General features: G+C 38.2%; 1 protein-coding gene and 2 pseudogenes across 1 annotated transcript; 1 reads left to right on the top strand and 2 right to left on the bottom strand.

Moving 5' to 3' along the window:
• Positions 1-205: 205 nt before the first annotated feature.
• On the bottom strand, positions 206-892 carry LOC112795165 (probable ribose-5-phosphate isomerase 2; annotated as a pseudogene).
• An 11,860-nt stretch (positions 893-12,752) lies between these two features.
• On the top strand, positions 12,753-17,849 carry LOC112795164 (L-arabinokinase-like; annotated as a pseudogene).
• A 1,886-nt stretch (positions 17,850-19,735) lies between these two features.
• On the bottom strand, positions 19,736-21,143 carry LOC112797226 (uncharacterized). The gene is made up of 3 exons (XM_072234511.1): positions 20,756-21,143; positions 20,136-20,237; positions 19,736-20,008 (listed from the first exon to the last, which is right to left on the bottom strand). Exons 2-3 carry the CDS (start codon positions 20,217-20,219, stop codon positions 19,736-19,738), a joined length of 357 nt encoding a protein of 118 aa, XP_072090612.1. The 5' UTR covers positions 20,220-20,237; positions 20,756-21,143.
• Positions 21,144-22,615: the final 1,472 nt, after the last annotated feature.

The raw sequence follows: 22,615 nt of genomic DNA, 5'->3' as shown, positions 1-22,615 counted from the left end.
GGGTGAGTTACCTACTATACCAATATGAACAGTTAGGCAAGTTCACCATCAACAATGAACCATCCAGCCATACAATGAACACCCTCCCCCCGGGCGATTTGCAGAATGAGAATCGCGTAGGGCATAAGCCTTCAAATCCCCCAATACTGGCTGCTATGAAATACAAATCAATGATATAGTTTGCCATTTGATCAGTGACAAAGGCTCAACCTTTTCCGCCCCAAAAGTTTTGAGCTTGCAAAAAAAACGCAACCAAATTCCTGAAAGATTGAAGCCTAGAAGCAGTGAACTTCCACAAATTAATAACTTCAACGGGCATAGCCAAACCGCTACCACCAATATAGTTAACGAGCTTGGACTCATCGACGATTACAACGAACTTCTTACAAGCACTTTCAACCATCTTCTCCCTCAAGAGGGAGCACCGCGGCCCTTGACGAGGTTAAGGTAAGGATCAACCTCGTCGGCGCCGTCAATGGCGAGATCAACGACGGGGTGAGAGTCCAATATCTGACAAGGGGATCCCAGAGAGAGGGCTTGCTCGTGCGTCTTCTTGGAAGTGGGGATTCCGACGATGTCCTTGAGCTTGCCCTGACGGAGAAGCTCGCCAATTCGGTCGACGGCGTGTTTGGTCCGTGGAGCCGGTTCCGAGGCCGAGAACCATACCGGATTCGACGTACTCGATGGCTTTGTAGGTGGCGATTTTCTTCAGATGGTCTTTCGTCTTCGATAACTGAACAATAAATCAGCAAGACCAAATTACCAACAAATAACTGAATAGATAGTAAACAGCAATACCAACAATAACCCTAAACTGAATAAACTGAACAATAACCAGCAAATCTAACAATGCATCAGTAAAGATTACCTGAATAGATGGCTCGGGCTCCATATGCACTTCAATTGGTGGCTGGGTGGGAGATTGGGAGGGGATGTCTTGATCGTGGGGTGACCCTAAATCCCAGAACCCAGAAACGCTGCTGGTGGAGGCGGCGAGGTCGGAGGTGGCGAGGTCGGAGGTCCTGTGTTGATCGTCGCCCGTCGGTGCTGTCTGCTGTGTTGCCCTGTGGCTTTTGGGTCAGTGGGTGACTGGGTGGTGGCGAGCCAGGCGAGGTGCTGTGTTGAGCTGGGTGATGAGCGGATAATTTGTATGCTTTTTGGCATTGTTTTTAGTATGTTTTTAGTATAATCTAGTTAGTTTTTAGTATATTTTATTAGTTTTTAGTTAAAATTCACTTTCTGGACTTTACTATGAGTTTGTGTGTTTTTCTGTGATTTCAGGTATTTCTGGCTGAAATTGAGGGTCCTGAGCAAAAATCTGATTCCGAGACCAAAAAGGACTGCAGATGCTGTTGGATTCTGACCTCCCTGCACTCGAAGAAGATTTTCTGGAGCTACAGAAGCCCAATTGGCGCGCTCTCAACGGCGTTGGAAAGTAGACATCCTGGGCTTTCCAGCAATATATAATAGTCCATACTTTGCTCAAGATTGATGGCCCAAACAGGCGCTCAAAGTCACCTACAGAAATTCCAGCGTTAAACGCCGGAACTGGCATAAAATTTGGAGTTAAACGCCCAAACTGGCATGAGAACTGGCGTTTAACTCCAGAAAAGGTCTCTACACGAAATTCATTCATTGCTCAGCCCAAGCACACACCAAGTGGGCCCGGAAGTGGATTTTTCTGTCATTTACTCATTCTGTAAACCTTAGGACACTAGTTTACTATTTATAGGATCTTTTGACATTGTATCAGTACCCTATGCAATCTTTTGATGACCTTATGACATTTTACACTTTTTCTTCCATAGCATGAGTCTCTAAACCCCATGGTTGGGGGTGAGGAGCTCTGCTGTGTTTTGATGGATTAATGCAATTACTACTGTTTCTCATTCAATCATGCTTGCTTCCATTCTAAGATAATACTTGTTCTTAATCCGGATGAATGTGATGATCTGTGACAATCATCATCATTCTCAACCATGAACGTGTGACTGACAACCACCTCCGTTCTACCTTAGATTAAGTACTTATCTCTTGGATTCTTTAATCGGGATCTTCGTGGTATAAGCTAGACTGATGGCGGCATTCAAGAGAATCCGGAAGGTCTAAACCTTGTCTGTGGTATTCTGAGTAGGATTCAATGATTGAATGACTGTGACGTGCTTCAATCTCCTGAAGGCGGGGCGTTAGTGACAAACGCAAAAGAATCACTGGATTCTATTCCGGCCTGATTGAGAACCGACAGATGGAATGCCGTGCCGTGACAGGCATTAGGAATCGTTCCAATGAGAGGATGGGAGGTAGCCATTGACAACGGTGAAACCCTACATACAGCTTGCCATGGAAGGAGACTTGCGTGACTGAAGAAGAAGACAGTAGGAAAGCAGAGATTCGGAAGATGGAGCATCTCCAAACCTCAACCTATTCTCCATTACTGCAAAACAAGTAATCATTCATGTTCTTTTGCTTTTCACAATCAATCCTGATAATTTCTGATATCCTGACTAAGATTTACAAGATAACCATAGCTTGCTTCAAGCCGACAATCTCTGTGGGATCGACCCTTGTTCACGCAAGGTATTACTTGGACGACCCAGTACACTTGCTGGTTAGTTGTGCGGGATTGCAAAAGTGTGATTGCAATTTCGTGCACCAAGTTTTTGGCGCCGTTGCCGGGGATTGTTGAGTTTGGACAACTGACGGCTTATCTTGTTGCTTAGATTAGGACTGTTTTATTTTTGTTGGTTTAGAGTCTTTAGTTGAGTCTAGTTTCATATTCTAAGTTTGGTGTCAATTGCATGCTTTTATTTTCTTTTGATTTTCGATTTTTGCATGTTTTTAGTCCCTTTTTGATTTACAAAAATTCTAAGTTTGGTGTCCTCTTTGTGTTTTTCTTAAAATTTTCGAAAAATTTTGTGTTTGATTTTCTAAAAGTTTAAGTTTGGTGTCTTTTTGTGTTTTTCTCTTTCCTCTTTTCAAAATCAATCTTTTTCATAAAAATTTTTCAATCATATCTTTCTAATGCTGTTTTCAAAATCTTTTTAATTAACTAATTGATTCAGTTTTCAATTTGCTTTGATTTTATTTTCTTTTTGATTTTCGAATTTTTATTTTAATTTTCCTTTGTTTTATTTAGTTTTTCGTTTATTCAAAAAAAAAAAAACAAAACAAAATTTATCTCTTTGCAATCATCATCATTTCCCTTTGTCCATCATGGACTTAAGTGGGATTAATCAGTCCAAAAGGACTCTGGGTCATATGCTAACCCCATTACAACTGCATATGGGAGTAGCATCTGTACACCTCCCATCAAAGCAAGCAGCTTTGAACTAAATCCTCAACTCATTATCATAGTGCAGCAAAATTGCCAGTATTCCGGTCTTCCACAGGAAGAACCTACTGAGTTTCTGGCACAGTTTTTACAAATTGCTGACACAGTACATGATAAAGAGGTAGATCAGGATGTCTACAGACTATTGTTGTTTCCTTTTGCTGTAAAAGATCAAGCTAAAAGGTGGTTGAATAACCAACCTACAGCAAGCATAAAGACATGGAAACAGCTGTCAGACAAATTCCTGAATCATTTTACCCTCCTAAGAGGATGACACAGCTAAGGCTGGACATCCAAGGCTTTAAACAAGAGGATAATGAATCCCTTTATAATGCCTGGGAGAGGTATAGAGGTATGTTAAGAAAATGTCCCTCTGAAATGTTTTCAGAGTGGGTACAGTTAGACATTTTCTACTATGGGCTTACAGAAAAAGCTCAGATGTCTTTAGACCACTCAGCTGGTGGATCTATACACATGAGGAAGACAATTGAAGAAGCTCAAGAGCTTATAGAAACTGTTGCTAGAAACCAATATTTGTACTCTAGCAATGAGTTCTCTCCAAAAGAGGAAGTCATGACAATAGCCACTGACCCTAGTCTTCAAGAACAGATAATTGAGCTTAATCAACAATTGCTCCTGATGACAGAACAGTTAGCAGATTTTAAAGAGATGCTCAATGAAACTAAAGTTGCTAACAAGAGCATAGAACTGCAGTTAAATCAAGCAAAACAGCAATTATCTAAACAAATAACAGAGGAATGTCAAGCAGTTCAATTGAGGAGTGGGAAGACCCTGAGTAACACTGCTCAAAAGAGTAAAAAGCCAAACAAGGAACAATTGACAGAGGACAACCACACCACTGTTCAAAATCCCTCTGAGGACAGTAAGAGCCCAGAGAGGAATGCTATTGGCGTTCAAACGCCAGAAAGGGAAGGAAAGCTGGCGTTAAACGCCCATTCCTTGCCCAGTTCTGGCGTTCAAACGCCAGAAAAGGGAGAGAAGTTGGCGTTTAACGCCCAAACTTCACCCATTCCTGGCATTCAAACGCCAAGGGAAGATCAGACACCTGAGAGTGCTGACAGTAATCCCTCTAACAAGGCTTCTTCAACCACTTCTGTAAGGAATAAACCTGCAGCATCTAAGGTTGAAGAATATAAAGCCAAGATGCCTTATCCTCAAAAACTCCGCCAAGCGGAATAGGATAAGCAATTTGCCCACTTTGCAGACTATCTAAGGACTCTTGAAATAAAGATTCCGTTTGCAGAGGCACTTGAGCAAATACCTTCTTATGCTAAGTTCATGAAAGAGATCTTAAGTCATAAGAAGGATTGGAGAGAAACTGAAAAAGTGTTTCTCACTGAAGAATGCAGTGCAGTCATATTAAAAAGCTTACCAGAAAAGCTTCAAGATCCAGGAAGCTTTATGATTCCATGCACATTAGAAGGTGCTTGCACCAAGACAGCCCTATGTGATCTTGGGGCAAGCATCAATATAATACCTGCATCCACTATCAGAAAGCTTGGGTTGACTGGAGAAGTCAAACCAACCCGGATATGCCTCCAACTTGCTGATGGCTCCATTAAATATCCATCAGGCATAATTGAGGACATGATTGTCAAGGTTGGGCCATTTGCCTTTCCAACTGACTTTGTGGTGCTGGAAATGGAGGAGCACAAGAGTGCAACTCTCATTCTAGGAAGACCCTTCCTAGCAACTGGACGAACTCTCATTGATGTACAAAAAGGGGAAGTAACCTTGAGGGTCAATGAGGATGAGTTCAAATTGAATGCTGTAAAAGCTATGCAGCATCCAGACACACCAAATGACTGCATGGGCGCTGACATCATTGACTCTCTGGTAGAAGAGATCAATATGGCTGAAAGCCTAGAATCAGAGCTTGAGGACATCTTCAAAGATGCTCAGCCTGATCAGGAAGAACTAGAGGAGGCAAAGGAATTTTCGAAAATTCCTTAGGAGGAGGATAAGCCTCCCAAGCCTGAACTCAAACCACTACCACCATCCCTGAAATATGCATTTCTGGGAGAAAGTGACACTTTTCCAGTGATTATAAGCTCTGCTTTAAATCCACAGGAAGAGGAAGCACTGATTCAAGTGCTAAGGACACACAAGACAGCTCTTGGATGGTCCATAAGTGATCTCAAGGGCATTAGCCCAGCTAGATGCATGCACAAGATCCTGTTGGAGGATAATGCCAAACCAGTGGTCCAACCACAGAGGAGGCTAAATCCTGCCATGAAGGAGGTGGTGCAGAAAGAGGTCACTAAATTACTAGAGGCTGGGATTATTTATCCTATTTCTGATAGCCCCTGGGTGAGCCCTGTCCAAGTTGTTCCCAAAAAGGGAGGCATGACAGTGGTTCATAATGAAAAAAATGAACTGGTTCCTACACGGACAGTCACAGGGTGGCGCATGTGTATTGACTACAGAAGGCTCAATACAGCCACCAGAAAGGATCATTTTCCTTTACCATTCATAGACCAAATGCTAGAAAGACTAGCTGGCCATGATTATTACTGCTTTTTGGATGGCTATTCAGGCTACAACCAAATTGCAGTAGACCCCCAGGACCAAGAGAAAACAGCATTCACCTGCCCTTCAGGCGTGTTTGCCTATAGGAGAATGCCTTTTGGTCTGTGCAATGCACCTGCAACCTTTCAGAGGTGCATGCTCTCTATCTTCTCAGATATGGTAGAGAAATTTCTGGAAGTCTTCATGGATGACTTTTCAGTATATGGAGACTCATTTAGCTCCTGTCTTAATCACTTAGCACTTGTCTTGAAAAGATGCCAAGAGACTAACCTGGTTTTAAACTGGGAGAAATGTCACTTTATGGTGACTGAAGGAATTGTCCTTGGGCACAAAATTTCAAGCAAGGGAATAGAGGTGGATAAGGCAAAGGTAGAGGTAATTGAAAAATTACCACCACCTGCCAATGTTAAGGCAATCAGAAGCTTTCTTGGGCATGCAGGATTCTACAGAAGGTTTATAAAGGATTTTTCGAAAATTGCAAAACCTCTGAGTAACCTGCTAGCTGCTGACACACCATTTGTGTTTGACACACAATGTCTGCAGGCATTTGAGACCCTAAAAGCTAAGTTGGTCACAGCACCAGTTATCTCTGCACCAGATTGGACATTGCCATTTGAACTAATGTGTGATGCCAGTGACCATGCCATTGGTGCAGTGTTGGGACAGAGGTATAACAAGCTTCTGCACGTCATTTACTATGCCAGCCGTGTTCTAAATGACGCACAGAAGAACTACACAACAACAGAAAAAGAGTTACTTGCAGTGGTTTATGCCATTGACAAGTTTAGATCCTATTTAGTGGGATCCAAAGTGGTTGTGTACACTGACCATGCTGCTCTTAAATATCTACTCACAAAGCAGGATTCAAAACCCAGGCTCATTAGATGGGTGTTGCTTCTGCAAGAGTTTGATATAGAAATAAGAGACAGAAAAGGGACAGAGAACCAAGTAGCAGATCATCTGTCCCGAATAGAACCAGTAGCTGGGGCGTCCCTCCCTTCTACTGAGATCTCAGAGACTTTCCCAGATGAGCAACTATTTGCCATTCAGGAAGCTCCATGGTTTGCAGATATTGCAAATTTTAAAGCCGTGAGGTTCATACCCAAAGAGTACAGTTACATGCAGAGAAAGAAATTAATTTCAGATGCCAAGTACTACCCCTGGGATGAACCATATCTCTTTAAGAGATGTGCTGACGGAGTGATCCGCAGGTGTGTACCCAGAGAAGAAGCACAAAGGATCCTATGGCACTGCCATGGATCACAGTATGGAGGACATTTTGGAAGTGAGCGAACAGCCACTAAATTCCTCCAATGTGGCTTCTACTGGCCTACTCTCTATAAAGATTCCCGAGAGTTTGTGCGTAACTGTGACAGTTGCCAAAGAGCTGGTAACCTGCCTCATGGATATGCCATGCCTCAACAAGGGATATTAGAGATAGAGTTGTTTGATGTATGGGGAATTGACTTCATGGGGCCATTCCCACCATCATACTCAAACACTTACATTCTGGTGGCAGTGGACTATGTATCTAAGTGGGTAGAAGCGATTGCTACACCCACCAATGATACTAAGACCGTACTGAAATTCCTCCAGAAAAACATTTTCAGCAGATTTGGCGTTCCCAGAGTGCTAATCAGTGATGGGGGCACTCATTTCTGCAATAAACAGCTACACCTTGCTATGGTTAGATATGGAATTAGCCACAAAGTGGCAACTCCGTATCATCCACAGACAAATGGGCAAGCTGAGGTCTCTAACAGAGAGCTAAAGAGAATCCTGGAATGGACTGTGATGGCCCGAAGAAAGGATTGGGCAAAGAGCTTGGATGATGCTCTGTGGGCATACAGAACAGCATTCAAGACTCCTATAGGAACCTCTCCATACCAACTGGTGTATGGGAAGGCCTGCCATTTGCCTGTGGAACTGGAACATAAAGCCTACTGGGCAACCAGATTCCTAAACATGGATGCACAGTTAGCTGGTGAAAAAAGACTGCTCCAGCTAAATGAGCTAGAGGCGTTCAGACTCAATGCCTTTGAAAATGCAAAAATTTATAAGGAAAAGGCAAAGAAATGGCATGACAAGAAGTTGTCAACCAGAGTCTTTGAGCCAGGACAAAAAGTTCTGCTCTTCAACTCTAGGCTCAAACTGTTTCCAGGAAAACTCAAATCCCGTTGGAGGGGTCCGTATGTGATTACAGGAGTGTCACCATATGGATATGTTGAGCTTCAGGATATTGATTCTGACAAGAAGTTCATTGTTAATGGACAGAGAATCAAGCACTATCTTGAAGGAAATTTTGAGCAGGAATGCTCAAAACTGAGACTTGAGTGATTCTCAGTGAAAGTCCAGCTAAAGACAGTAAAGAAGCGCTTGCTGGGAGGCAACCCAGTCATTAGGAGGTTATATGATTAGTTCCTACAGAGGCAAATATCAAAAATGAAGGAATTCACAGAGTTACAGAAGGATTCAGCTCAAAAAGCAGAGAAAATGAGCTTACTGGCGAAAAAATGCCAGTAAGGGGCATTTTGGGCGTTAAACGCCAGGAATGGTGCCATTTTGGGCGTTAAACGCCAGAATGGGCACCATTCTGGGCGTTTAACGCCAGGTGTGCAGCATCACTGGGCGTTCAGAAAAACGCCCAGTGAGGAAGGTTTTCTGGCGTTTAACGCCAGCCAGGGCACCTGGCTGGGCGTTAAACGCCCAAAAGGGGTGCCATATGGGCGTTAAACGCCAGAATGGGTGCCATTCTGGGCGTTTAACGCCAGAAAGGTGGGGGGACCACACTTTTGTTTTCAACTCAATTTTTTTCAAACTTTCCTCTTTTTACCCATACTCTTCTACATAAATGCACTTCAACCTTTCATCATTCACTTTCAAATCTTCACAAATCAAAACCATTCTTCAAATCTATTTCAAATTAATCCCAAATCTTCTTCAAAAACTCACCCTTTTCTCAATTTCTTTCCATATCTTCTCAAATCTCCTTACAAATCTCTCTTTTGTTTTCGAAATTCTCCTTCCCCCACTCTATAAATGAACGTTTCTCACCCCTCATTCCTCACACCATTCGAATTTCCTCTTCCTCTCTCTCTCTCTTCTCTTCTTTCTTTTCTTTTTTCTTGAGGACAAGCAAAACCTCTAAGTTTGGTGTGCTTTTCCGTGATCACTAAGCCAAGATCTATCAAGATCATGGCTCCCAAGGGAAAACAAACTAACTCAAGAGGAAAGAAAGAGACTAATCCAAAGAATCTTTGGAATCAAGAGAAGTTCTTAACCAAAGAACATGAAGACCATTATCACAAAATAATGGGTCTGAGGTCAGTGATCCCGGAAGTCAAATTTGATCTGAAAGAAGATGAATATCCGGAGATCCAAGAGCAAATTCGAAACAGAGGATGGGAAGTTCTAACCAATCCTGAAATAAAGGTTGGAAGGAACATGGTTCAGGAATTCTACTCTAATCTGTGGTTGACAGATAAGCAGAGAATGACTGGAACTGCTTACCATACCTACAGAACCATGGTCAGAGGGAAAGTTATGTACTTTCATCTGGACAAAATAAGAGAAATCTTCAAACTACCTCAACTACAAGATGATCCTGACTCCTTCAATAGGAGGATGGTGAGAGTAGATAAAGGGTTGGATCAAGTTCTAGAGGACATTTGCCTCCCTGGGACTAAGTGGATAACCAATTCAAAGGGTGTCCCAAACCAACTCAAGAGGGGAGACCTCAAGCCAATTGCAAGAGGTTGGCTAGACTTTATTGGGCGTTCCATATTGCCCACTAGCAACCGTTCTGAGGTCACCATCAAGAGAGCAGTGATGATTCATTGCATTATGCTTGGAAAAGAAGTGGAGGTTCATCATGTGATTGCTTGTGAGATTTACACAATTGCAAATAAGAATTCCACTGAAGCCAAATTGGCCTACCCAAGCTTGATTTCCTTGCTCTGTAAAGAGGCTGGGGTGAAGATGGGAGTAGATGAGTTTATACCCATTGAACACCCAATCACCAAGAAGTCAATGGAAGGACAAGTGCAAGACAACTCCATCAAGAGGAGGGCGCAGGAATTCCTCCCTGAATTCCCAAGAATTGACTACTGGTCCAGCCTAGAAGCATCTATTAACAAGCTGCAAGAGACTATGGAGCAACTGAAGGAAGAACAGCAGAATCAGAACTGCATGCTCTGCAAATTGCTAAAGGAGCAAGAGAAGCAGGGGCGTGAAATCCAAGAATTGAAACGCCAAAAGTTCTCCTCTCAAGCTGAGGGAGCATCTACTTCTCAAAATCAAGGTTGTTGAGTCCTAACTCTGTGAAAACCTCTATCATTAGGAGCCTATGTTTGCGTTTTTTTTTTCCTTTGTTTTGTTTTCTATTTTTATTTTTAGTTTCATCCTATATCTATTTTTTGAGCCTTGTTTTAATCCATAATTAATAAAATAAAAAATTTTATGCCTTAAAGATATGAATGTCCTATGAATCCATCACCTCTCTTAAATGAAAAATGCTTTAATCACAAAAGAACAAGAAGTACAGGATTTCAAAATTTATCATTGAAACTAGTTGAATTAGTTTGATGTGGTGACAATACTTTTTGTTTTCTGAATGAATGCTTGAACAGTGCATATGTCTCTTGAATTTGTTGTTTTGAGAATGTTAAAACAAATTGTTGGCTCTTGAAAGAATGAGGAGAAAGAGAAATGTTATTGAGGATCTAAAAATCATTAAAGTGATTCTTGAAGCAAGAAAAAGCAATCAAAAAATATATATATATTTCGAAAAAAAAAAAAGAAAGAAAAGAAAGAAAGAAAGAAAAAGAAAAAGAAAAGAAATAAAGTTGTGATCCAAGGCAACAAGAGTGTGCTTAAGAACCTTGGACACCTCTAATTGGGGACTTTAGCAAAGCTGAGTCACAATCTGAAAAGGTTCACCCAATTATGTGTCTGTGGCATGTATGTATCCGGTGGTAATACTGGAAGACAGAGTGCTTTAGGCCACAGCCAAGACTCATACACTAGCTATGTTTAAGAATCATTATGCTTAACTAGGAGAATCAATAACACTATCTGAGTCCTGAGTTCTTATAGATGCCAATCATTCTGAACTTCAAGGGATAGAGTGAGATGCCAAAACTGTTCGGAGGCAAAAAGCTACTAGTCCCGCTCATCTAGTTGGAGCTATGTTTCCTTGATATTTTGGAGTCTATAGTATATTCTCTTCTTTTCATCTTTTTGATTTTCAGTTGCTTGGGGACAAGCAACAATTTAAGTTTGGTGTTGTGATGAGCGGATAATTTGTATGCTTTTTGGCATTGTTTTTAGTATGTTTTTAGTATAATCTAGTTAGTTTTTAGTATATTTTTATTAGTTTTTAGTTAAAATTCACTTTTCTGGACTTTACTATGAGTTTGTGTGTTTTTCTGTGATTTCAGGTATTTTCTGGCTGAAATTGAGGGTCCTGAGCAAAAATCTGATTCCGAGACCAAAAAGGACTGCAGATGCTGTTGGATTCTGACCTCCCTGCACTCTAAGCGGATTTTCTGGAGCTACAGAAGCCCAATTGGCGCGCTCTCAACGGCGTTGGAAAGTAGACATCCTGGGCTTTCCAGCAATATATAATAGTCTATACTTTGCCCAAGATTTGATGGCCCAAACCGGCGCTCAAAGTCACCTACAGAAATTCCAGCGTTAAACGCCGGAACTGGCATAAAATTTGGAGTTAAACGCCCAAACTGGCATGAGAACTGGCGTTTAACTCCAGAAAAGGTCTCTACACGAAATTCATTCATTGCTCAGCCCAAGCACACACCAAGTGGGCCCGGAAGTGGATTTTTCTGTCATTTACTCATTTCTGTAAACCTTAGGACACTAGTTTACTATTTATAGGATCTTTTGACATTGTATCAGTACCCTATGCAATCTTTTGATGACCTTATGACATTTTACACTTTTTCTTCCATAGCATGAGTCTCTAAACCCCATGGTTGGGGGTGAGGAGCTCTGCTGTGTCTTGATGGATTAATGCAATTACTACTGTTTCTCATTCAATCATGCTTGCTTCCATTCTAAGATAATACTTGTTCTTAATCCGGATGAATGTGATGATCTGTGACAATCATCATCATTCTCAACCATGAACGTGTGACTGACAACCACCTCCGTTCTACCTTAGATTAAGTACTTATCTCTTGGATTCTTTAATCGGGATCTTCGTGGTATAAGCTAGACTGATGGCGACATTCAAGAGAATCCGGAAGGTCTAAACCTTGTCTGTGGTATTCTGAGTAGGATTCAATGATTGAATGACTGTGACGTGCTTCAATCTCCTGAAGGCGGGGCGTTAGTGACAAACGCAAAAGAATCACTGGATTCTATTCCGGCCTGATTGAGAACCGACAGATGGAATGCCGTGCCGTGACAGGGCATTAGAAATCGTTCCAATGAGAGGATGAGAGGTAGCCATTGACAACGGTGAAACCCTACATACAGCTTGCCATGGAAGGAGACTTGCGTGACTGAAGAAGAAGACAGTAGGAAAGCAGAGATTCGGAAGATGGAGCATCTCCAAACCTCAACCTATTCTCCATTACTGCAAAACAAGTAATCATTTCATGTTCTTTTGCTTTTCACAATCAATCCTGATAATTTCTGATATCCTGACTAAGATTTACAAGATAACCATAGCTTGCTTCAAGCCGACAATCTCTGTGGGATCGACCCTTGCTCACGCAAGGTATTACTTGGACGACCCAGTACACTTGCTGGTTAGTTGTGCGGGATTGCAAAAGTGTGATTGCAATTTCGTGCACCACTGGATCTTCATCTTCGTGGTGCACCGGCGGTGGGGGATCTGCTCTGTTCGGCGATGGGATTTGGAGAAAGGCTTCGAGACTCAAGGAGGTGGGTGGCTCAGGCTGGCTCCGTAGATGGGTGAGTGGGTGCACAGGCCGCAGGGGGCGAGATATGGTGGCTCAGGCTGGCTCCGAACTGGGATTTGGCAGTTAGGTTTCCATGGGGGATTTGGGGAGGGATGGAGTCGCGCAGCAGTAAGAAAACACACACTAGGACTCGTTTTTTTGGGGGAGGGGTTGGGGTTGGTAGTTTTTAATTTTTAGGGTTTTTGAATTCCAAGACCCAAGATGTTTATACCTATTTTTGTTGAAAATAAATAAATAAATAAATGAACTTCGCCCGATACTCGTCAGTTGATTCATATTTGATAACTCGTATGAAAGCTTATTCCCTTTTGGTAATTGCTAATGGCCAATGACAATGTTGCATCTTGATCTGGTCACTTACAATATAATTCTAGGGTTTATTGGTTATAATACCTATGAATTGTTAATCAATGAATCAAAACATTAGATCCTTACTACATTGTTCATTTTCAGTACTATTTTTCATTATTATTATTTATAGTGCATATAACATTGCAATTATTCATAATATGGTAGCGATTAAAATGGGGATGAAGCAGCAGGAAGAGTATGATGGCGACGGTGCTGCTGCTGTTTCTTCCACACAGAAAATGGTGTTTGCTTACTATGTCACTGGTCATGGATTTGGCCACGCAACCCGTGTTGTGGAAGTAACCTCTCATTTCTCATTGTCATTGTCATTGTCATTCATGATTCATTATTTGAATATTGCATTGCACTTAAGTTTGAATTGCAATTTCAATTTCAATTGCATGTATACATGTAGGTGGTGAGGCATCTAATCCTTACTGGTCATGATGTTCATGTGGTCACTGCTGCTCCTGAATTTGTTTTCACCAACGAAGTGCATTCTCCTCGCTAATTCTTTCGCAAGGTGAGTTTAATTCGTTTTTGCTTGATTCAGACTTAGTTTGATAGTTGGATCCACTTCAAAATGGGGTTGTTCATGACCTAGATTAGTTGGATTGTATATGGATATGTTTGCTATGGAATGAAATGAATGCTAGGATCATAGCCTGTATAGGTGTTTATTTTTGTGAATAGAAAAAAAAAGCACATGCTTTACTACGTGTAATGATAATTGTACTCACCTTGAATTAAACATTGGGTTGACACACACCTTCACCACCATTGGATTGGATATTGTCTGACTTCAAATCATGGTAACGGTTTTGTGAACTGGCTTAGTATTTGATGCAAAATGAGTACATCAATCATTATTCATTCAGTAAAAGGAGTAAAAAAATTACTATAGTTAGTCCATGCTATTTTAATTTGTTGTGCGTTGAAGGAGATTTATCATTTTCTAGAGTTGTATTCTCGGATCTGGACATTCATCTTATTCAAAAGCACATAATTCTTACAAATTAGAGATACATTTATCCATTTTTTTCAAGGTGGTTTTGGAGTGTGGAGCTGTTCAATCAGATGCTTTGACAGTCGATCCCCTTGCCACTTTGAAGAGGGTAAAGAAACATAACTTCTTAGTTCAGTTAGTTGATTAGTTATAATAAAGATGATCAATGCTTGAACTTTAAATTGTTCTTCTTTGTATTTGGTTATATTAGTATACTGAGGAAACAGTGAAGCCCCGTGCTAGTATCTTGGCGAAAGAAGCAGAGTGGCTGAAATTCATCAATGCTGACTTAGTGGTAAATAAATTATTCTCATGCCAGCCATTTTTGTATGAAGAGAATACACTGTATCTGGTGGACCCTTCTAAAGCTGATATGTAAATGCAGGTATCTGATGTCATCTCCACTATATGTCGTGTTGCAGCTGATGTTGGTATACCCTCTGTTTGTGTGGCCAATTTCAGGTAATCTTCCTCCCCTTTTGTGACTGGTGCCACACTAAAAGAAAATGTAGGAAATAAAATTATTGTCTCAAAATGTCTATGTCCTTTCATCTTAGTATTAAGATCTCTCTTCATCGTGTATTCTTTCGAAAACCTGATTGGTATAAATTCTTTTTGACTCCATCGCATCACTAAGTTGCTTGTTCACTTTCTAATTCACTGCCTAAATTAAATAATCTTTACTAGTAATAAAATATTTAATCGTAAATGATGCAATTAGAAACTACTTCATTTCAGCACTTGAGAGTTGAGATAAATCGGATTGCTTATTTTTCATAAGCTGCATCAATAATTATAGCTCATTCGATATCGTTGTGATTTCAGTTGGGACATCATCTATCTGGATTATGTCATGGCTGCTGGACCTGATTCTCGTTCGATAGTTTTGTAGGTATCAGCAATATTCTATATAGAAAGTTATCTTTCTGTGCTGCCGTTTGAGAGAAATTTTAGGTTTCTGATTGTGTATCTTAAAAAATTTGATGCTAGTTTAGGATTTAATATATGCATATAGTTTCTGAATCTGATCCGATATTTATGGTGCATACTAAATGACTTTATGAAGCCCCACAGAAAAAGATAAAAGTCCAGCCAAGTAAAATCCTTTCAACTTTTATTATTTTTTAACAAAGATAAAAGATGCAGTTGCATATTTATCGATGCAGATAGCTGAAGACTATTCTAATTGCAATTTCCTTATCCGCCTTCCAGGATATTGCCCAAGTATGTTAGTTCTTATAAAATTTCACAACAATTTCGTAAAATTATTTAAATAGCTGTCTAAATCTTGTCTTCTTAACAGTATTTGTTGCATATTTGCAGTGCCCGCTTTTCGCAATGTTATTGATGTGCCTCTTGTTGTGAGGAGGCTGTATAAATCCACAGAAGAGGTACTGCAACAGTACAACATGAACCTTTACGGAGATTTTCCATACGATGGTTTCGTTCCTAATCTATGACCATGTAATTTTCATTGTTGAAAAGGTGAGGGAAGAACTAGGGATAGCAGACAATGTGAAACTAGTCATTCTCAACTTTGGTGGCCAGGTTATTCCTTAAATTCCATTTTTAGGTACTAGAATTATATATATATTTATCTGGTTATAAAATAGTTTACTTTGAAGCAATTTGTTTCTGTAAGTGTTCAAGCCTCCAATTCACTTCATCTGAACCTTCAATCAAATACTGATTTGAATTATGAACACAGTTTACAGTTTTCTTGCTAATTGTTTGTTGGATCAATCTTCGTTTTACGAGTTTGTTACTTCATCATGACCTTATATTTTTAAGTGTTTCCTGTATTTGGACCATTGGCCTCAGTATAAGCAGAGCCACTACCGTCATCAGACATTCTGAATTCTTCTTGACTATATACTGTCTATCCTTGTCTCCAGCCATCAGAATTGAAACTGAAGGATGAGTTTTTGCCTTTTGGTTGGTTGTGCCTGGTACTCATCAATGGTTCTTCTTTATATATGTTTGATTAAAATTGTTCCTCGATTAGTATACAATTCTTAATTGGTTGTGTTGCTTTTATGATCCAGGTTTGTGCTGCTTCTAACACTCAAGACCTTCCTGCAAACTTCAAAAAACTTTCCAAAAATGTTTATACACCTGATATTATTGCAGCATCTGATTGCATGATCGGTTAGTATGAAATTTCCCTTGGTTTGGAGCTGGACAAAAAAATAATATGCTAATAGCACCTTTGAATTTTTTAGGAAAACTTGGATATGGCAGTGTGAGTGAAGCCCTGGCATACAAGTGTCCTTTTGTCTTTGTACATAGAGAATATTTCAATGAAGAACCTTTTCTAAGAAAAATGCTCGAAGTGCTCACTCTCTCTCTCTCTCTCAAATTTCATTCTCAGTGTTTTCTTGATCTCTTTTTAATTGTCTTTTATTTTCTCCCTTAGCATTATCAAGGTGGCATTGAAATGAGTAGGAATGATTTACTCTCTGGTCATTGGAAACCTTATCTTGAACGGACAATGAGTTTGAAGCCATGCTATGAAGAAAGCATCAATGGTGGGGAGGTACCCTTTAATTTTTGAATGAATTGACTCCTATTTCTGCACAAGTAAATATCATCATGTAATGTCATATTTGACTTTGAGCTTTATTTGTTTAACTGTTGATTTTCTTGTAACTCTTGCAAGAGTGTCCCCTAGTCTATATAGTAGACAGGGGATGTCAATAAAATATAAATATAAATTAAAATTAGCTTTTGGATTTGTCTGTATCAAATTTTGTATCTCCAAATATTTTGAATGTGAATTCCATGTGATTAATATGCCATAGCAAATAGGTTTTTAGAAAGGGCAATCTTTGAAAGCTTGAAATATTTTTTTAAAAATATCTTTATTTTATCATTGGTGGACCAAGAACAAGGTTTGTTTACCTTACCATTGAATCTGCGACTAGTAGTAATTTTACCTTTTGGGATGAGTTCTCTTTCTCTAGTTTTAGTTTGCCTTGGAGAACGCTTAAGAGCTTAATCTTTAACCGGATTTAATTGTCTATTAATCACACTACCTTGCATTCATTTTTCTTCTTATGAACATGATTTTAGGTTTGTTCTTTTTTTCCATACTGATTCTGACATGTAAGTGCTTATGTATTTCCAAAGTTTGATTTTTATTTTTATTTTTCAAATAAACATTTTAAAAATACAGGTGGCAGCCCAGATCTTGCAGGAGATTGCTTTGGGAAAATATCATGCTTCAGTCAATGTAAAATGGATTCTAACACCTATTAATAGCAGTTTGTTTTTGTCAAAATTTTCTTATTCATTTGTATATTGACTTGATAATATGTAGCATAGCGAGGCAAAAAGATTGTGTGATGCCGCAGTTCCAGATGATCAACGACGAAGAGCCATTGGTCAAGATGATATTTTGATCCCAGAATGGTATGCAAATGCTGGTAAACAACTTGGTTGCTAATCATCATATTTGTAAGTATTAATCCATGTTTACAGCATACGGGTAATCATATTCAAATTCATGTTTATAATTTTGTTGTATGGTTCCTAATACATAAGTAATTTGTTTTTGCTTAAGATTTTTCATGGAAATGTTGAAGGTTTTCCAAGATACCTCTTTGCTTTGAGAAACAAACAATGCTGGCGATTAAGGTTATGCTGCTCTTCAACTATAAGGACATGATCATGTCATATGAAAGTAATCACGTTTATAAATTTATTTGTAATTGATAAAAAAAGTTCAAAATATTCCTAAAGAAAATGAAGTGCATGGCCTATAAAATATATATTTGGGATACATCTTATGCATAATATGTAACCCCTTATTTTCACATTTGGGAACTCACTTTAACCTTATTCTAAAATTTGATGATTCTCAACAAAATGTTATTCTTTTACTTTCATCTCGTTCTCATTCAGAAGTAGACACCAAGAAATAGCAATTATCCGGCCAGGTTAACAACATACATATTATAATTAATTAACGCAATATATAGTTATAATAATAATAATAATAATTACTGACAATTATGGACTATGGTGATATATAAATAATTAATAGCTTATATTATTCTCTGTCGTATCACTGACAATTATAGGGAATTTAGTAACTACAGATTTGTAGTTATTAATCAACAATCATACAGAGTTTATCTATCAAACTAAGGCTTATCCATTCACTGAGTAATGACATAAGTACACTGCGCCTTCAAAAAGAATACCCTTAGAAGAATCCCAGAAAGAAAAACTAATTAAATTGCAAAACCTTTAATTACACTGCCATTCAATTTCAACCAAAAATCAATATTAATCCATTGAATCTTTGACTAGAACTTCACTAATATCCATTTAATTACGGGAACCTTTGACAACCCAGGTTTTAAATACCAGAAATCTGTGGCAAAATCTCCATTACATTGAATGAAGTAACCAAGAGGTAAACTTGAGGATTTAAAATAAGCATTTGGTTTATAATTACAAGAGATAAGATTAGATAAGCTACCCAGATACCCTAAGAAGATTTCTTCTAGAACACATAGCCATTTTGTAACTAATTGATATAAGAAAAACTTGGTCGCCACACAGTCGTAAGCTCAGGCATCTTTACTTTGACTAGTCGTTTAAGGTTACAAGAGATCTAACCACGGCTGGTCCTATCTTATCAGCAAGGGCACCTGTCTCTGAAATAAGTAATGATTTTTCCTTCACTATGCTCTGTAGCTTCTTTGCCTCAAAGTCAAGTCGAGGTTGATTTGTAATTACAAGCTCAATATGAGGGATACACCAATTTACAGTTAATATATATCAGTTCTATGCTTGAGGGAACTGAGTCATAGATACGATTTAAATTCTGAACTCAGGAATAACAGTGATCATTAATGAACAGGAATAGATATAATCAGTCTCATCAGAAATTCAGAATTACAAGTTGATGCGTAAAGGCCATAAATCTTTAATATGTTCTAATCATGTGTAGGATTATGCGTGCCAAAATGAAAAAACAAGGAACGTATGTCAAAAATTCCAAACTAGTTTCAGGTAAAAAGGGTACAGTTACATTTGTCTTCAGCATTGCAGGATAACATGAAAAAATTGTTGCCATAATGAATTCAAACCATTAGACTGTAACATAGGTAATTTCAATAAAGATGAATTTTCGCATGCAACTAAAACAAACAGATAAATACAACAAAGACACATGCTTGATAATTCAAATATCAAATTGATAATTCAGTCTAGACTCCAAACAAATGCATGAAATATGGCTTGTATTTCCATCCAGCATTAATATATTAAAGCATATAACAAGGAAATCAATCATCTGTCATAAATATTTATTTTCCTAAAATGCACTCAATCTAAGATTTGTTACCGAACTTTACTGTCAAATAACCACGACATACAAATGATAACTAAGCAAGACTTTTGCACAAGCACATTGGGAGAAAAGAAAAATGGAAAGGTTTTTTATTTTGTGGCACTACTAACAGAGGCATGCATTTATGGTATTTTGATTCATTGTCCCTATATTTTGCTTCTTTAGAGGGTAGGGTGGGATGGAATGACCAATTAACATGTTTCCAAGATAGTGTGGGCAACATGGAATGGGATGCTGGCAAACATATCAGTTCCTGGAAACATCATCCACGTCTTCTTGAATGAATCATGGTTACCACAGGTGTTACACACTTCTTGCACCAAGGGTCTTGACCTCGACCCTTCGACTCCCTTCATCATCGATTCAAAAGGAGTCGGAACACTAGTCTTGGTTGTCCGAGCCCTCTTCCTTAATGCAGTCAGTGCTTCTCTATTCCCATTTCTCAATTTATCATTCTCAACCATCTGCATTTTTTATCCAAATAGGACAGACAGTTAAGTACCGACTTAATTCCACAGAAAAGCCATTTAAAGGGTCTGATGAGGGTATGGTAATGAATTGATGATTGAGATTCCTCAATGAAGTTGTTACCTGATACCGGGCCAAAAGAAGAAGCTCGGCTTCCAGTTCCACTTCTGTTAATTTTTGTTGGAATTGTTTCATGGTAGGATACATATTCCAAGAAAGAAACTCCTGCGAGTTGCAAATAAAAAACATATTTTCAAGCTAATGAAATAATGATGGACACCAATTTCAGAAGAGTTATGAGATTCGGTTGATAATCAAGAAGTTACACTAACAATTTTTGATAATATTAAAAAAAAAACTGATAGCTGATATATAAACACAATTTTTATGGAAATCAAAATTTTATTAACTCATTCATATAAAAAACACAAATAATAGAATTTCTGAAAAACAAATAAATTGCAGTTAAAAATGGAACATTCATGAACAAACTATTGCAGCAATTTCAGCATTAAAACAGTTGCCAATTACAACAATTGCATCCAAAACAAATTGTGAGTAAACAAAACATAAATCGATACAAGAAGCGAAAAAATAAGTGTTCGATATTGGGTACTTTGGCAAGAAGTGAGAGCAAATTGGAGAGCAAGGTCACCTATACTAATCAAAAAGCACTAAAATAGGGACTGGCAACAAATTGAGGACATAAATTAACAAAACCGAACTTTGGATCCATGGTTTACCTGCAGGAATGCGGATACGACGACAGTGACGAGCACGGAGGCAGCAGCGACGGTGGAGAGTGAAGCCGATGTGAGATATTGAGACTCAGAGAGCAAGCTAGACTTTGTAATTTACTATGAGTTTGGCAAATTACATATAGTTTAGCAAAAAAAAAAAACCACTGCGAGGCCAATAAGCCCCAATTACATCATCAAAAACTAACTGCTTAAGAGAGAGGCGGGTTTGACTAAAAAAAGAGAGGAGGCGAATTCCAGTAATGTATATTAATATCCAAATCCATGATTGATCCGCTCAAAATATTAGATCATTGGGTTATTAATTCAATTGTTGAATCACTGATTGAATCTATAGATCTAATTTAATTAAATAATTATATAAAATTTTATTTTATTTTTTTATAATATGTTTTTTATCTTTTTGTTAATTAACTATTATTTCTATTTCAATAAAAAACATGTTATGATTAATAAATTTTTTTTATATTTTTATTTTTAAATATTTAATAAAATTTAGTATTTATTTTAACAAGTGTATAATTAAAAATATAGTTAATCTAAAGAAGAGTGAGTATAAAATTAAAATTAAATTAAATAAATAAAAAATAATTTACTTGAATATGTTATGTAAATATATACATTAATTAACATAGTAAATTCCAAGAAATAGCATGGTCTAGTAGCAAAGCTAAGAGGGTATAACCCATCGTTTTCATATTTTGCAATTTAACATCACAAAGTTATTCCTTCATTTAGTTTCATAATGCTTCAATTCTTCACATCGAATCTAAAGGGGAAGAGAAAAGCCTTTACAAGGCTTGTGACAAGCATAACATGTGCACGCCAAAGAAAACACGAACGGGGAGCACTCACTCAAGGACAAGGCAGAAAAAATCGAAATTTTACGTGAAAAATTCCGTAAAATCGATTGACTGCTCAACAAGGTTTTGAGAACCAGACCGGTCAATCGCTTTCATCATTGGTTCACTGATTTACTGGTTCAACTGGAAAAAACATTTTGTAGTTATATCTTTGAAGTTTGAAATAACAAAAGCAGCAATCATTCAAGAAATGAATTGTTTTCTCTTCAAACTCTCTACAATTTCAGTAAAATAAACCACTTTTCATGTATTTGCGTACAGTTTTAGTCCAAAGCTTTAAAAAATATGCTTTTAACTAGCTTCTGAGTACAATCAGTTTTTAACATGTAAAATTAGAAATACAAAAGTTGTAAAATCCTTAACCTTATATTTTAATTAAGACTAAGATTAAATAGCCCAGCTAGTATACAAAATATACTGAGTTTCAAGTCCAAATCTAATTGACCAACAACTGCTGTATTATACATGTTTGCGAAGTACTCCAAAAGTGTATGAAATATTGAAATGCACCATTCAATGCAACAAAAACCTATGCAGGATGCAATGTACAACAAAAGTATAGTTCAGGACTTGTATGTGGGAAAATATGATAGTAAATCAAAAATAAAACTTTTTCACCATATCACCATATTTAAAAACTCATATATCCACCTTAAACTAAGACAAATAAATTAATCTGAGAATTAAGCCAGTCATAATGCAGCATAATTTGTGAAGTTTAATGTCACACACAAGTCAGTCTTAAGACCCAAATAAAAAGGGTGCTTATAGAACATAATTCATATTTCCTAGCACTAGTATAAGCTGATTCCTAATAATTCAAAGGCCAGATTTATTAATGCTATTGTGCTAGAATAAAAGCTCCAATTTCCGCAACCCAGGAAGAAGCAGTCTATTTCCAGCATTCAAGGACAGCAAGGTTGGGAATGTTTTGAACTAAATATTGGAGTTTAATTAATTATTAAGATAGCCACAATCCATG

Source organism: Arachis hypogaea, chromosome 4 (assembly GCF_003086295.3).
Source record: "Arachis hypogaea cultivar Tifrunner chromosome 4, arahy.Tifrunner.gnm2.J5K5, whole genome shotgun sequence".
NCBI classification, from domain to species: Eukaryota; Viridiplantae; Streptophyta; class Magnoliopsida; order Fabales; family Fabaceae; genus Arachis; species Arachis hypogaea.
Note: the sequence above shows the minus strand (reverse complement) of the source record. Positions and strands in the feature narration are given on the sequence as shown.